The 15701-nt window shown below is 39.0% G+C and overlaps 2 protein-coding genes across 10 annotated transcripts in view; one reads left to right on the top strand and one right to left on the bottom strand.

Annotated features, from left to right (window-relative positions):
• Nucleotides 1–5453, bottom strand: LOC143210952 (uncharacterized). Of its 2 annotated transcripts, XR_013009358.1 has the most exons (3): nucleotides 4408–5453; nucleotides 1670–3010; nucleotides 1–665 (listed from the first exon to the last, which is right to left on the bottom strand). XR_013009358.1 is itself a non-coding variant. In XM_076428297.1 (2 exons), exons 1-2 carry the CDS (start codon nucleotides 4832–4834, stop codon nucleotides 2688–2690), a joined length of 750 nt encoding a protein of 249 aa, XP_076284412.1. In that variant the 5' UTR covers nucleotides 4835–5453; the 3' UTR covers nucleotides 1496–2687. The 2 variants fall into 2 exon arrangements, 1 of the variants encoding a protein (XP_076284412.1); XM_076428297.1 differs by lacking the exon at nucleotides 1–665 and having other exon boundaries at nucleotides 1496–3010.
• LOC143210942 (G-protein coupled receptor dmsr-1) overlaps nucleotides 628–15701 on the top strand; it is a 77782-nt gene continuing 62708 nt past the window's right edge. The window contains exons 1-2 of one of the 8 annotated variants that reach the window (XM_076428267.1): nucleotides 628–677; nucleotides 1748–2042. The gene's annotated coding sequence lies outside the window, so the exon portion shown is untranslated. Of the gene's footprint in view, nucleotides 705–726; nucleotides 2043–15701 lie in introns of those variants that run through there. The other 7 variants (XM_076428265.1, XM_076428264.1, XM_076428263.1 and 4 more) reach the window with 7 other exon arrangements.

Here is a 15701-nt window from a genome sequence, read left to right as displayed (position 1 = left end):
GAATTTGAGAAATTTTTATACCAGTCGTAAATCAATAAAAATAAATACATGTGCACACACAGTCGGTGACAAAACTAAGTGTATAAATCAAATTTTCATTATAAGCGCACAGGTAAAAAGTTAAAAATCGTGACCTTTATTTTGCTCTTCAAAATTCCGAGCAATTTCGGAAAATTCTCTTTACACACTATCTAAGAAACTTTATGACTACATACTACCTGACTATACACAACAATAAAACAACAGAAATTTTACTTTATAGGAAATTCCTATTATTGATACTTATTCACGAAGAAATTGTAATATCGATACCGATCAAGGAATCGATCAACGTTCAGATCCTTTTATTGTCGCAGCTATGACGGCTAAAAGCGTTGGAAAATGTCGAACCATTTCTCCATAAAATCCTGTATCCTTTTTCCTCGTAAAAGTGCATACCCCTTCGTCCATGTCTTCTTCGTTTATCTGTCGGGACGTTTGTTCGAGGGCAGCGAAGAGACTATGTATACTATGTATAGTGACTTCCACGTCGCCTCCCGTTTATGATCCAGCACTGGCCCTAATCTTGTCGCTCATCTTCGTCTGCTATCTACTACTGGTGGCTCGACACGGTTAGTCTCTCTGCGCTCGCAAATAAACACGATCGTGGCAAGTGACAAGCCGACCTGGAAGTAGAGGTGTGACTGTCGATACTATTATCAAGAGTAATCAATAATACCAACATGTTACAAACACTTTGATAACACCCAACTACAGTATACTACGGAAGTATTTGAACGCACTTGAAAACAGTGTTATTTTTTTTATAATTGTATCAGACGACCTGATGTTTTGCAAGCAATCAGAAGCATTGGTTTACTAAATGATCTGCGACAAAGATTTTCCAAAAATTACAATTTACAAGGTTGCATGCAAAAATAAAAAATCTTTTTTTAAAACTGTTTTATTTGGGCCCTTAATGAAAATTTAAAATATATGGTTTGTAGATCTATGTTAGTTATACACATGCTTTAAATTTCATCGAAATCGGGTGACGCAGGAAAAAACGACACGCATTGAAAGATGAACGATTCGATTCGAAAGATGAAAACTTCGATTTTCACCATTATTAACCGCTTGTAGCTCGTATGTATGTTAATCGATATCGATGAAATTTAAAACATTTGTATAACTAACATAGATCTACAAAACATATATTTTAAATTTTCACATTAAGGGCCCAAATAAAAAAGTTTTAGAAATTGCCTTTCTTATTTCTGCATGTAACCTTATAAATGATAATTTTTGGAAAATTTCTCTTGCATATCATTTCGTAAACCAATGCTTCTAATTGATTATAAAATATCAGGTCGTTTGGCACGATTATGAAGAAGTTATTGGTTGTTAAAATGTGTACGAATACTTTGTACATCCACTGTAGCTACAGAGGGTACAGTATTCGCAAAAGTTTAATGCAAAATATACTCATGAATGGCTTTCATTGCCAATATATTGATGGATTTCGAATTTCTTGTACTTTTGTCTCCCATTGTACTTCCAGAACATCCTTAAAGTGCGTTCAAATATTCTCGTGGTTTTTACATTATTTTGACGAAACATGGATCGGAAAAGTATTCCAACGCTAAGTTTCCCAGTTCAAGATGTTTATAGTTGACAGTCCTAGCTCTACCTGCCAGATCGCGAACGGTATGATCAAGTGCCTGACCGTGATCCTCTTGTGTCGCATAATCCATTCGTCCTCGTCAAGCACGTGGCTACTGGACTGCAGGGCGATGTGATCGCGGTACCATTTCCCGTAGAACCCGGCGTTGTTTAGCCTCGCCAAAATACTGTTTACACGGCCAAAGAACGGCGATCCTGGAACAGTGTTTGTCCTGCTGTAGTCGGCGAACTGACACCGACGGTAAACGAGTAATAGCCCGCACGCTGACATTCGTTTGCTCGTTGATACTCGTTTGCTCCCTGGCCCATCGCCAGACCAAAGGCATCGCTATTTGAACAGTGTTCGAGACTTTGTGGTCAAAGCGGCTCGCTTCGTGGTTGTAAGTAACTTCTGCTGGTCTCTGAATGGCTTTGATTGTTTGTCAATTGTGTATTCTACGTTTCACGTAGAAATTGGTGAAAATTAAATAAAATGACAAAATATGCTAAAATTATCGCGATAGAATAATAATCTTTATGTACTCATAAACCAATTTATCAATTTCCATGACATTTTATAAAAAATCGCAATTTGTATGATAGTATAAAGTTATTTGGTTTTAATTTTGAAAGTAGATTTGAATCGGAATTTTTCTGAGACAATTTGTGAATTTTGTTTTTAACAGGTATCTCGTTTGAAAGTGCACATCTTGCTTAGCTTAAAGTAATTTGTTCGTAGCGAAGTCTTAGAAAATGGCTGAGTAACATCCCCTCCACCGGTAATGGTTTTCCTAAAGATACTGCACGGTGAGTGGCGAGCTCGATTTCCGGAGCGGGATGATCGTAAATAAAAAATTCATGGAGGTTCAGCTAACATATGATTTTATCTAGTATATGAGCGAAGGGTTCTTGAAAATATTGATCTTTCACAAACTGGCAGTTGTGTAGCGTAAAACTACTTTTCTACTGTAATGAAAATCATCGTTGTGTGCCTTTCTGAGAGGCCCATAAAAGAGAAAAATAAATATAAAACGACAAGAAATCGATTAGATCACTGTATACAACAAGACATTGAAAAGAATGTTAAGAACAAAAGGGCTATAACCTTTCTGTATAATATTAGCCAGAATATAGTCCTTAGGGCACTCTTTCATGATGTGCAACTTTCGTCTTTGATGCTCGTTGTACTTAAAGGGCAGCGTCGTCAATTGGTGCAGGTATGCAGCGTCCTTGCTGCGGAACAATCTCCGATTGATCTCCGTCTCGTTCGCATACATCATTCTATCACGAAGGCGTTTCAATACGGGAGATGTAGTATCTGTTAGAGCATCTTCTATGATGTCCCTTGAACTTGTCAAGATTACTAATCCTAGAAAAGTAAGAGAAATGATTTTAGAAATCCATTTAATCCTCTGTCCATTTAATCAACTAAGTCTAAGAGACTCGGAATTCTGGTTTGCCGAAGCGAAACGACGTGGGTCACATTTTTAAAGAAAATTTAGCTCAGCGTTGCTAGGAACGTTATTTAACCCTTCCGACCCGACGGAGGTTTTCGCACATTCATTTCATATCTTTATATTTATAAATAAAATAAAGATTTATAAATAAAACCCAAAAAATGGTTTAGTAAGATATTAAACCTTTGCAGTCCGTTGTCGCCGATAATGCGACATTTGAAATATGAACACAAAACATAAAATTTTCATTTTGTTGAAGATTTATAAACTTGAACTTGTTTTATAAATATTTTGTTTTATTGCAGAAACCGTATTTTTATATATATATATTTATATTTATATTTATTATACATATATATATATACATGTAACTAATATATGTATAGTGCTGGAGTTGTTGGTGTACTATATGAGTCACTAGGCTGGAATGCAAAGGGTTAAATATACAGGGTGAACATTATAAAGCATTACAGACGAATATCTCAAAAAATATTGATTATACGCAGAAATATTTCAGATGAAAGTTGTTCAGTACCGAGGGGGACATCATGTGGTGAGATTTTCAATTTTCCCGATGGACACTTTAAGGTGAGAAGAAGGTCACCTTGATTTTTTTATATGGAAAGACCTACTTTCTGCATTATGAATCGATAGACTATCGAATTCTGAATAAAAATGTATTGATCAGCATTTTTCCTAAAACTAATAGTTTACGAGATATTATCGAAACAATTTTCTTTCTTCTTTGGATAATATCTCGTTAACTATTAGCTTTAGGACATATTAAGGTCAATACTTTTATACTAGGAATTTGATACTCTATCGATCTATGGTATAGAAAATAGGACATTCCATTTAAAAAAATAAGCCCCACCGCGTGATGTCCCCCTCGGTACTGAACAACTTCCATCTGAAACATTCTTGCGTATATTCAATATTTTTGGAGATATTCGTCTGTAACGCTTTATACATAATCTTCACCCTTATAATAATAATAATACCGTTTCTATTCAGAATATGTGTGTCGTAGAATCATAAAAAGACAAAAATTGCATCAGGAAGCTTGTGTTCGCGTAAGAGAAGAGCTCCACTTTTTTGTTCTTGATTATTACGATAAAAATCTATATTGCCGAATAAAAATTGCTTAACGTTAGGTTAGAGTCATTTGAATGAAGAAAAATGTTTCACAGATGAAACGACATCGAAATGGCGAATATGTGATTTGCGACGTTTCGCTTTACGTCCACGGGATTGTCGTCTTCTCGCCAGTGCCTTCGAGCAATAGACGCGGCCGGAAACGAATAGTTACCGCTCTCCTCGAGCTGTTCCAAAGTGTCGATGTCGTCGTAATAGTGCAGCCTGCTGAAGCTAGCCGCCAGCTGCGACGTGAACACTCCATTCAGAATAAGGCTGAGCCACAAGCTGCATATCACGAATAATCTCTCCGGGAATGAGGGCTTGCAATTCTCGAAAGGCTGTGTCGGCTGCAGCATGACCTTCGCCAAGTATTTCACAAGGATCGTTAGCCGCGGGAAGATTACTCTTCCGAGTCGTTTCGGGCGTGATCGGTTGGAAAGTCTGTGGGCAAAATTGCACTCAAAGCAAACAACTGCTGGAGGAGTTAATGACCGCCATTTAACTAATCGCCATCTTGTTCCGTAGCTGTCACTTGAGAATTTCGATTGCGTTTCTTTCTGACGGTACTTCATTTTTGATGCTAACGAAATCGTTAACATTGAGTATTCTAGTGAACAATTTGCTATGTATTTATCTCTAATATGTTTCCAATCTATTTATATATGTATGTAGACAACGGATCTTCATGCAAAATAAAATTGATCTGCCCGAATTGCAACAAGCTGGCGTGAAATGGAAATGTATTTTCCTTATGAATGTGTTTAAAAGGACTTTCAAGTTGATCTAATGTTCTTGTTTTTCCAAATTACACCTACTCATTTTTCTCATAAATGCATAAAATCCGCTGTCGGTTTCGAGGAATTGATCGAACGAGTGGCGATCTTGGTTTTCACATCGTCGTCAGCTGAGAATTTTAATTAGCCTTCTCTCAAGCTTTAATTGTTTTCGGTGTTAACAAAATTTACACTTTCTTAGCGATACTAATCAAAGAACACCCGCCGCCATTATGCATACAGATAAGAACGGAAGCCGTATCCAATCTGAAAAGCATCGCGGCTTATCCAGACAAACAATGAATAATTCAACTTTATGGTGCAGATACACTAGCAAGTAACTTGCTACATGTTCTGCGCGTGCGATTCTCACGGCGCGTGTAATATCGTAAAAGCAACTTCCCTAATGCAACAGGTTGCAATTCATGAAAATCATATCCTCCAGAGCCCATGTCTACGACCGAATCAAATAAATCAAAACGGCAATGTCCAAAGTGCTGAAACAAGAACAGCGATCATGTCCACAAATCGTGGCCGAAGCTTCAATGACCAAAAATCCCGAAACAAATGAAACATGTACCACGAATAATTTCCGCTAGCTGCACACTGGTTCTCGCGCTCGATCTAGCTGTTCATTTGGTAAAAAAGCAACTTGCCCAAATCGATGTTTATTGAATGTTGAATTCCTGAATGTCCATGACATTCAAAAACGATGGAATTAATGAGATTTATTAAAAAAGAAATGTTTAATGCATAAATATTAGTTAATGTCACCTCGAATTTTTAAAAGCCAATATGTATTTTTGACTTAATAATATCGTAGCTGATATCAAAACGAATCCCCCCAATGACGTAAATTACTATACCTTCAACCTTTCAAATAGTGCTAAAATATTAATGAACAGCTAAATCGAGCGCGTGGACCAGTTTGAGCTGGTCGGAGCAAACAGCCCACAGGTTTCCGGTCGAAAGAGCAATGTACGCAGCTGAATGTTTGCTCACCCACGAAGTGGTCCGTCATGTTCTCCAATGATTTCGCTCGCAGGCTCGGTTTGATCTGCGAGGGAGCGTGGCTCGCCGCGAGATTTGCGGAACCTGCGCTCTGTTTTGTAATGTTGGCTGCCCTGGGGAGGATCCACGGTGTTGTTTGCGGAACCCAAGCTTTTCAAGCTTGTGTAGATGATCGCGATCGTGAAGTAGCTGGAGAAGATCAACAGCCATGCGTGGATAGTAAACGTTTTCAGGATCACCAGGTATTCTGGAATTGGAGGAGCCTTGGGCACGAGGATGCAGAGCCTGTCGCTAGTTATGGCATTGGTGAATTGGATCTGTTTGGTCAAGTAGTACTTGACGAAGAACTGGTTGAAAGATAAGTCGCTGTGGCCGTTGATCAGCTGACCCAGGGTGCCGAAGAAGTCGCCATTTTCTGACCAACCGTGCTTGTCTTTTTCTGGGATTAGGATTGGGGTGACGTTCATCATCCTGGTGACTGCTTCTAGGTACCTGTGTTCATTTAGATGTTTGTTAAATGATATATGTATAAGATAAATGATCAGTAACACTTGCCTATAGTCCACGCCGCCATATTGATCTCCTATCTTGGTCATGGTTGTCGACTCAAAGATAGAAATCCTCAATGGACACTTCCCAAAGCTTAGTCTCTCTTCAAAAAAGTCCGAGACATCCGTCAGATTAGCATAATTGATTCTCAAGAAATCCTCTTCATCTCCGACGCATCCTCCGCCGAAAGCTCTGAACGGATCGGATCGAATCGCTTTCGAGGAGCCACCAGCGAGAAAAACGATTTTATAGATCCTCCTGGATCTCCACAGTCTCTCGAACATCCACCTAGAAAATCTCTCGAGGTCGCAGAAGCTTAATGATCCCAGGCTCTGCAGGATATAGAAATTCTCGGGATGCCATAACGAAGTTAAATGAGGCGAATTCAGGATGTTCTTCAGGGTATTGATGTGCGCGAATTGGAACAGAACGCATTCTCCGGGTTCAATCACTCGATAGTCCTTTCCCTGGTTCTGCCAGTTTAAAGAGATCATGTGATCCAGAGTGATCAGCCTAATAGGTACGTTGACGTGGTTCAAGATGTTTCGAGGAATGTCGGAAGTATCTTCGGTCTCGTCGAGAAGTACAGTCAGCAGAGCTGGTTTCGTCGTGTTCAACCACTTTTCCAGAAACGGGTAGACCACCGCATAGTTGTCGGACTGTCGTGCTGGTTTCTGGAATTCGCACGCAACGAGAAACAACATGGCTGGCGTTAGGACCGCTCGGAATGCGGCGGACATCTTCTCCGCAGTGGGAAATCGGCTTTGGAAGCTGAAACTGAGCAAACAATCATTGTGAAAAACCTTTAGAGATACTAAACACGATAAATAGTTATAATTAATCGTTTTAAACGTCATCAATTTTCTCTACTTTCTATTTTGTCGACTTTATTTGGTTGCATATAGCTTTCTTAGCGTTGGAAAAATGTTTTTAAGACCGGGAGAAGCGTTGGCGTATGTGTATTGCCTCGGATAGTGTCTACTTCGTAGGTGGCAAAATGAATTTTGTTAAATAAGTGTTTTCTCATTTCATTTTTTCTTACATAGTGTATATCTCTGGACCAGAGTTGGGCAGAAATGTTATTTAAATAAAAATTTCGAATGATGTGGGTTTTTTCCAAGTGGGTTTTAAACTCACTTTATTCGAAATTTTCATTTAAATACAATTTTTGCCTAACTCTGCTCCGAACATACGGACGAGCCTCGAGTGAGGCCTCCGAATGCAATATTGTGCATATTGGAGCCCGATATTCTTCAAAGGCCTTTAACGAACCTGTGTTGCAATGTCGTGAGATCGCGGGACTAGATTTTCCTCGGAAGGAGACGTCTGTGTCGAACGTAGCTCGCAGGATGCCACGTATGATGTCACTCCATTTGCCGTGGGAGTCATAACGATAATCTGATTTCCATCTTTTGATCTAGCCCTTTGCGACACACCATGTAATATTTCCTATTTCGATTCATTTCAGCTTATTTCCCCGTCGCTATTTCCTTCCTACGCACGGTGCCGTCGCCCGCTAATGAAAACAATTTTTGCGTCATTATTAGACTAAGGATTTTATGCCAAAAATGTCCAAAGAATTCTCAATTGATGCACAGAATTTTTATTTTTCACGGTCGAGATAGACTGCAGGTCTTTCTGCAAAATTTTCGAAAATTACCGAGAACTCTGAAGCGGATGATTCCTGATATGATTGCAAGCACCATTTTGCTTTTTCATTTCGCGCTGGAACGTTTTGTTCTCGAGTTATCAATGACGAACACGGACCAATCAGATCGCGATTGACGCCCAGTAAAATTCATTAAAATTCCTATATACTGTGATAATTATCGTAATAAATATTTTATAATAATTTTTTAATTCATTCTTGAAGTTTTATTGTCTTAAAATAATATTTGAAAATGTTTACTTGTTAGTTCTTTCGGGCATTTCCAGATAATTTACGCAAACAATTTAAAGGCCCCCACAAAGTAATGCCAGTTAAAAATACTTTATTTTTCATTACATATCTTTTTATGGGACTTTCACTAACTTATTTCTGGCATTTTTCTGTTCAAAGTGACACGAAACATGATATAATTCCAACTGTATTTAGTGGTTTAATCGACGATGAAAGTTTCGGAAGCAACGAAGAACAGCGTATGGAAAAGAAAGAGGCGCGCGGACAGTCGCTGTTGCCGCGCCGGCACAGTTGAAAGGTCCGCGTTGTTGCTATACTTCTTTATTCCCGAAACTTTCACCGCCGATTAAACCACTAAATACAATTAAAATTATATCGTGCTTGGTGTCATTTTAATCAGAAAAATGCCAGAAATGAGTTAGTGAAAGTCCTATAAAGAAATAATGAAAATTAAGAAGTTTGAACATTCGATTCATTCGAGTCAACGTTGTGGTGTTCACACCGATATACCCGAGCCGAGATCCGGCAGTGGAATGGGTAGGCACTTGACAATGATCGCACAGGCGACCGCTGACAGTAAACGCGCGGTTGCTGTAGATGGATATTTAGGAAGCAATACAAACCTAGTAGATATTAATATGAGAAACTTTATTTGTCATTCACGATGTCATGTCGTCGAGTCGTGAACAAGAGAAGGAGTAGAAATTTATTTTACTAATCTATGGAACTTCGTCGTTTCTCTGACCTATGGCTGCTTTTAATACCATGGTTATAGGAGGTGGAAGGCAGCCGCACCTTCGGAATGCGACTTCCGGGGAGCAGCTTGGCACCAGCGGATTAGGAATGCTCGAACACCTCCTTAGCGCCGAGCTGCGTCACAGGATTGGATTCCCTTATTTGATCGCGGGAAGAATTTAATTAACGGGTATTGTTAAAGCGACAACCGAATCCTGAAAACGGGAGACGCTGTGTATTATCGCTCATTCACTCGATGAATCGTTTTATTTATTTATTTATGCGAGCGTCTGTGCATGGCGGGAAGGGTTTTTGTAAGAATGGAAGACGCGCTGCAATGTTTGGATGTACAATATGTATTGGGCCATTGTAACAGTCTTGATACGTTTCCAACAGATGCTATTATTCCTGTAACAATGGGATTGCATTTATATCGTATGTTACACATTATATTGAAATGATTAGAACCACTGTACAGGGTGTAAAGAAATTATATGTCGCGGCTACCATAGGATGATTCTACACCTTCGATTTGGTTGAAATTGAACTAACGTGCCGCAAAATTGACCTCGCCCTTCAATTTTAAGGCCAGAAGGTAAACAATGTTTTTTTAATTGCGTCAAATTTGTACTATGGGTCGCAACTCAACCGCGACGAGTAAAACACGATGCAGTTTAAAAAAAAATTGTTGACCTTTTGACCTAAAATTCAAAGTCAAGGTCAATTTTGCGGCAACTTCCGTAGTTTAATTTCAACCGAATCTACACCCTGTACAGTGTGCGTATAAAAATTGTATGTTGCTTTGGATCGGTGGAGATCTGAACAAAATGGTCCGCAAAATTAACCTCGACCCGCTCTTCAAGATCAAACATTTTTTTACTCGTCGAGAGGAAAGTCTCGAGAGATATACGGGTCTCAGGTCAGCTGTTCTCTTAAAAAACGACTTTTTCTCGTGAATTATTTTATTCCATGTCTACAGGGTGTCCCAAAATTTTATAAACCTGGAGGAGATCCCGAGCTATAGCATCCCGCTATGGACACATTTTGATATACCCTGTATTTACATACGCGCGGTGAAATGGCCCATCGAATTCGAATCCTCCCGGTGAAATCGTCGAATTCGATACCCGCGATGATTAATCGCGACGTTTTGTTCGGCTCGAGAGTACCGGATCGATGTAACTCGCACTCCAGCTCGATGAAATATCGTCGAACTTCGTTAGAGACGTACCCAGCCGTTTTCGCGGGGCCTGTCGCACTTCGGTGAATTATGCCCGAGTATTGGCCTCCCGCTGGCCATCAATCGACCGCCATCTTGTCGGCTCCTCTTGACTGTACACATAAATTTTGATATTCTACTTTCTCAAGCTTGAAGTTTCTCTTTGTGGTTTTTCCACTTTGGAGGAGACAGATAGCCAGAAGTTTTGTCGAGTTTCAGATGCATATGGTCCTGCTTGGACAAATGCGGCTGCCACGTTGTTCTAAATCCTCTTCGACTTTCGGAGTATGCTTAAAGGATCCAGCTTCTTGAGTGTAAGTTTTCATTCTTGGTCCTTTCAGTCCATTCTTACGAAGTAAGGATTCAGGACTTTTCAATTGCGTACTTCTTTTGAGTAAGTAAAGGCAGTCTTTGGTAAAATGACTTTTTCCTGCGATTCTGCAGCCGAGTTCTAACGCTCAACTTTCTTAAGTTCGCAATTTCTTCCGGTTGTCCAAGGAAGCAGAACAATTCTTCGGAAACTTGTTTGTTTCATCGACTTTTTGATTGTGCACGGCTCTAATTCCAAGTACGGTCGCGATCTTGACTTTTCTGCGACTGTAGATCCATATTTTAATCTTTCTCACGATCTGAGCAGCAAAGACTGCAATATGATTAACCCGTCGTCTATCTTAATAAACACGAACGTTGAATTATGTTGTCAATCCGTATCAAACGTATACACACATGTATACAGCGTTGATCAAGCGCTCGCTAGCACGATGCACAGCCTCGCTATGATCAATATTTGCTTTCCGAGAAAATTATCCGCGAGCAGTAATATCGACGCAAAAACAGTGGCTCTCGCGTGAATAAATAAACGAATAGCGAGCCCGGAGGCTGGGCAGAAATTAATTAAAAATCCTGTTTTATTTCCCCTGCACGTATTTTCCTGTTCACATTCGCGCGGAGAGTCTCTCGGCGTTCAACCTCTGAAATGCGAACGAGCCTTGATCTCCTTAAAACATGCTGTTGGAATATGAGCTTCTCATACTCTATGCCATGACAATAGCCAATGAGAAGGCGCCCACCGATTTGATTAATCGGCTGTGCCCTCTTCGTTACAGTTTTGTTTTTGCGATGCCACCGATGTTCAGTTTGAACTCTGACCAGGCAACCGACACGACCTGTTCGTTTTGCTATTCTATTTAATACATATACACTTTTTGTAAAGCGGAAAATAAACTATATCTTTTATTATTCAAATATAGACGCGTTATTTTCAATACATGCAACACAGAGTGATCAGAGTGCAACACGTGTAATACGTACTGGAGCACCATGCTCCGTGGTTGTAAAATGCACAGGTATTTACACCGATGCTCAAAAGCGTGCAAACACTTTCGTAATTGATGATACTTAAGCTGTTGTAATTTCGTCAAAAATAAATCTAAAGCAATAGACTCATTTTGAAGCCTGAAGCCTCCACTTTCGCACACCATTATTCATTTCTCTCCAAGATATTTTTCCACGATGTAGCAGATAGGAAACTGAGGACCCATTTTTTTTTCTGAAAAATTCATACGTCTCCAAAAACTTTCGAAAATAAATCTTTCACAGATTTCAAGATTGAGGTCTCCCCTTTACAATGGGACCTTAAAAATTGATGTACGATTTTTTTCACCGTTTCCAGAAACAAAAATAAGGACCAAGGTTTGGTCCTCTAAAACCCTCACTACTGTAAAGTTGGAGGCACACCTCTCGTTCAAACTTCGATATAACGGGTAAAAAAAAATCGTCCATCAATTTTTAGGGCGTCGTTGTAAAGAGGAAGCTTCAATCTTTAAATTCGTGGCAGTTTCAGTTACGAGAAAAATTTTTCAAAGTTATCACACACGCTTGAATGAATACCATTTACGAGAAAAAATGTGTCTTCAGTTTCTGAAGAAAAAATTCCCAAGTGTTCTCCGAACATTTGCAACAGATAATCGCAGTCATACTTAATTATTTATCATTGTTTTCGAATCGCTCACTGCTCGGAATGTCTTAATTTCGCGATCGCCGGGTTAGAATTTCTAATTAGCGCGACACAGTGGTAGAAAGCGTTAATCTTGAGGCGTTAATAAATTCTTTGAGAGGGATGTCGCGTCGTTCGACGACTAAATTATGCAGCCGTGGACACCATCACGTTCTTTCCTGCCTTGGTTTAATTAGCCGCGAGGGATCGAGCCGAGGCGAAAATAAATAAGAAAACTCGGAGGCAGCGTTTCCGTCTTTTGGCAGTTCGGAAGTCGGACAGCCGGCTCGCCTGCTGTTAATATGCGAGCTTTGCTGAAGTCCTGCGAACTTCGTAAGCCCACTTCTCCTCGAGTACGTTCTGCAAAAAGTGTGATTCGATTTGTAAGCTACCCCGTGGGAGAACAACTGAATTCCATTAAAAACGAGAACTGCAACAAGAATTACCAGTAGACCATCTATTTTATGACGAAAATCGTTGAAACCATTTAAAACACAGATTTAAGAGAATTCATAATTATTATCATGTTTAGCTTATTTAAATTGTTTATTTAACTCTCGTTAATTGCATTGAACAACTTAATTGCCAGCATGGTTATTTATCAGGTGAAAATGAATACGTGAAACCTATATTATACAAAACAGTCGAAAAATCACAAGCTTCATGTTGCAGGAGAAACCGCAGTCTAATTAGATTGATAATTATATCAGCATTGTTATTTTATAATTGTTGCAGGGAACCTCTCTGAAATTAATTGTACCTTTATGCTCGATGAAACAATTTGCATAAAGATTTATAAATTCACGTGACAGATTGTTGTTAAAATTAATTTTCAAAAATGTAGAATTACTTGTGTTGCCAATATACAAGAACAATTTTCGCAGCAACACGAGCGGCTGTTAAAGTTATTTGAAGTCTGCAAAATGCACGAGAATCGAAAAACTGAAAGGTTTACTATGTTAATTACTGTTTCAATTTATTTTTCACGGCAAAAACGGAGAGGTCGACGTTCACGATATTAAAGGCCCGCCACGTGCCCCCTTTCCTTGTCGTTCTCTCACACACAACTTCCAATGAAACGACACGAACGCAATTAACAGTGCCACTATCCATTACTAGTAGGTGAGCGAGCACAACAATCCGTTCATTTCACGGTGCATCGAGCGCTTAACCCGCGGATTTATGCGCGTCAGACCACTGCCAGCCAATTATGTATATCATGGCAGACGAGAGGATAAGCATTAGGTCATTTTTGAGCGGCCGTGCTTTTGCGATTAATAATGCAATTAATGGAATTATTAATGACGGGACAGCAGAGTTACACGCGCGACCCGACGCAGCGAAATGTTATCCTTTTCCCGTATCTCTGTATCTACGGTAAATTATTCTCTGCCGGCGGTGAACGAGTTGTGTCGAACTATTCGACGCAGCTTTGTCGGGATCAGGGTGGCGTACACTGCCGTTCGAAAGTATGTGGACAGCTGTAATTTCTTGAAAATTGGCCGCGTTCATTTATTTTATCGCACGACGCTTGCTCGACTGCGGATTTTATGCATTTATGACAAAAATTGTTACGTGAAATACGAAATAGAAGAACGTTACTAATATTTCTACTTGTTACTTGATTTGCTTGATAAAAATAATTCTAATTTAAAGTAGTCAAAATTGAAAGGAGCATTTCTACTATTTCTATTTCCTCTAAATTCATTTTCTTGATCTTCTAATTTAGAGAAATAAAAATTGAATGGATTATTTTCTGCATTAATTGCCTTGATAAACAGGTCTGGTTCGAAGAAATAATTCAAAGAGTTATATGTACTTTCATAGCTAATACTTTCGCCAATAAATACCTCGCAATTTTTGGATTCGAGCAACAATAACCACGCGAACGGAGAATGTCGGGAATCAATGTTTCGCGTTCGAGGAACAGGGGAAGGCAAGAATAAGAGAATCCGAAGCACTTCGGAGAATCGACGGAATCAGAACGTAATTCCTTGGGGTTCCAAATAATCTATAAACCGCCGTTTTGATGGATTCGGAGGTCGACCGTAAGCGGCTATACTGTTTCCTTCGCGGATTCAGCCCGATTCCGTATCGGATAATTTTTCTATTCCCAACGCCTTAGGCACCGACACTGACAGAATGGTTGCGTAAGCACCGAGCAGAAAGATTTATTGACAACTGTGTCGTGTCGGTTGCAGATCTAGGAAATACCCTCGGATCGTACTATCTTTTGGGACCTCGCCGAACGCGCGACCGACAACTGCATACGTTAATTAACCCTCGCAAGGTAAGGTTTGCAATCCCGCGCCATTTTCAATCCCGCGGGATTGATGTGGGATTTATTTCCATCCGGTTCCGCGGGACTAAGGATTTAGGTCTTCAATCTAATATATATTTAATAAAGAAACAAATTTTACTTAATGAGATAATCATCTTTAATCATATTAGTCAAAATTCATTAACAGAATTCATACAAAATCTAAATCTACATAAATTCAAATTAAAATAGATCTCTTTTTGAAAAACAATCTATATATATGTATACATATACGTGTCTAATTGTATAAAATGTATAATATAATAATTCGTTATATCTAATAATTATTAGAAGAAGGTATCTAAATAAAAAATTATTATATCAATAACGAAGCTACGATATTATATATTAATTTCTGAGGTGAATCGGAAGAATTTTTTCCTTTACCAAAATGTTGGTTAAAATTTTAAAATAACTATAAAAATTGTTTAGAACGAACTACATATAATCGACCTGTCTGTGAATATAATTTTAGTTAATTAAAGTCGCCAAAAGCGCTGATTTTCACGAAATTTAACCACTTGTAGCTCTTGGGTATGTTAATCAATTTTTTATGATATTTTCAGCATGTGTACAACTAATATTAGTATAGTATAACTTTAAAAAAAAATCACATAAAAACAAAAATATTTTTGGTATCATGTGAGCCCCACTGAATAGGCATACCTGTATAGGCATACAATCTGTATCAATATTCTCCTTTTTTAGGAAATTACCATCTCCAAAAAAAGTTCCAATAACTGAAACCGTAAAATAAATCGTAGGGCAAGGGGTTGGAATATTCGAGTGAAACAGCTACGTTCGTCGCAATGTCGGAAGAAGCTTTAAAGGAAGGAGAATCTTACGCGTTTTCTGTATCCAGTATATCCAAGTAGTTTCTGGAGAGTACTTGTTGCTCTTGGCAGGTCAGAATCGGAAGAGACGGTAATCTGGATCGGTCGAAGCCTCTCGAGGCGAAATTCG

The sequence above is a fragment of the Lasioglossum baleicum genome, chromosome 7 (genome assembly GCF_051020765.1).
Source record: "Lasioglossum baleicum chromosome 7, iyLasBale1, whole genome shotgun sequence".
Classification (NCBI taxonomy): domain Eukaryota; kingdom Metazoa; phylum Arthropoda; class Insecta; order Hymenoptera; family Halictidae; genus Lasioglossum; species Lasioglossum baleicum.
Note: the sequence above shows the minus strand (reverse complement) of the source record. Positions and strands in the feature narration are given on the sequence as shown.

What these genes read in the sequence shown, in the direction of transcription:
- LOC143210952 (XM_076428297.1), bottom strand. Translation starts at nt 4,834, where the DNA reads ATGTTAACGATTTCGTTAGCATCAAAAATGAAGTACCGTCAGAAAGAA. An exon ending in GGAACAGCTCGAGGAGAGCG is followed by an intron (nt 3,011 to 4,407) that starts GTAACTATTCGT and finishes TTACTTTTCTAG; the next exon opens with GATTAGTAATCTTGACAAGT.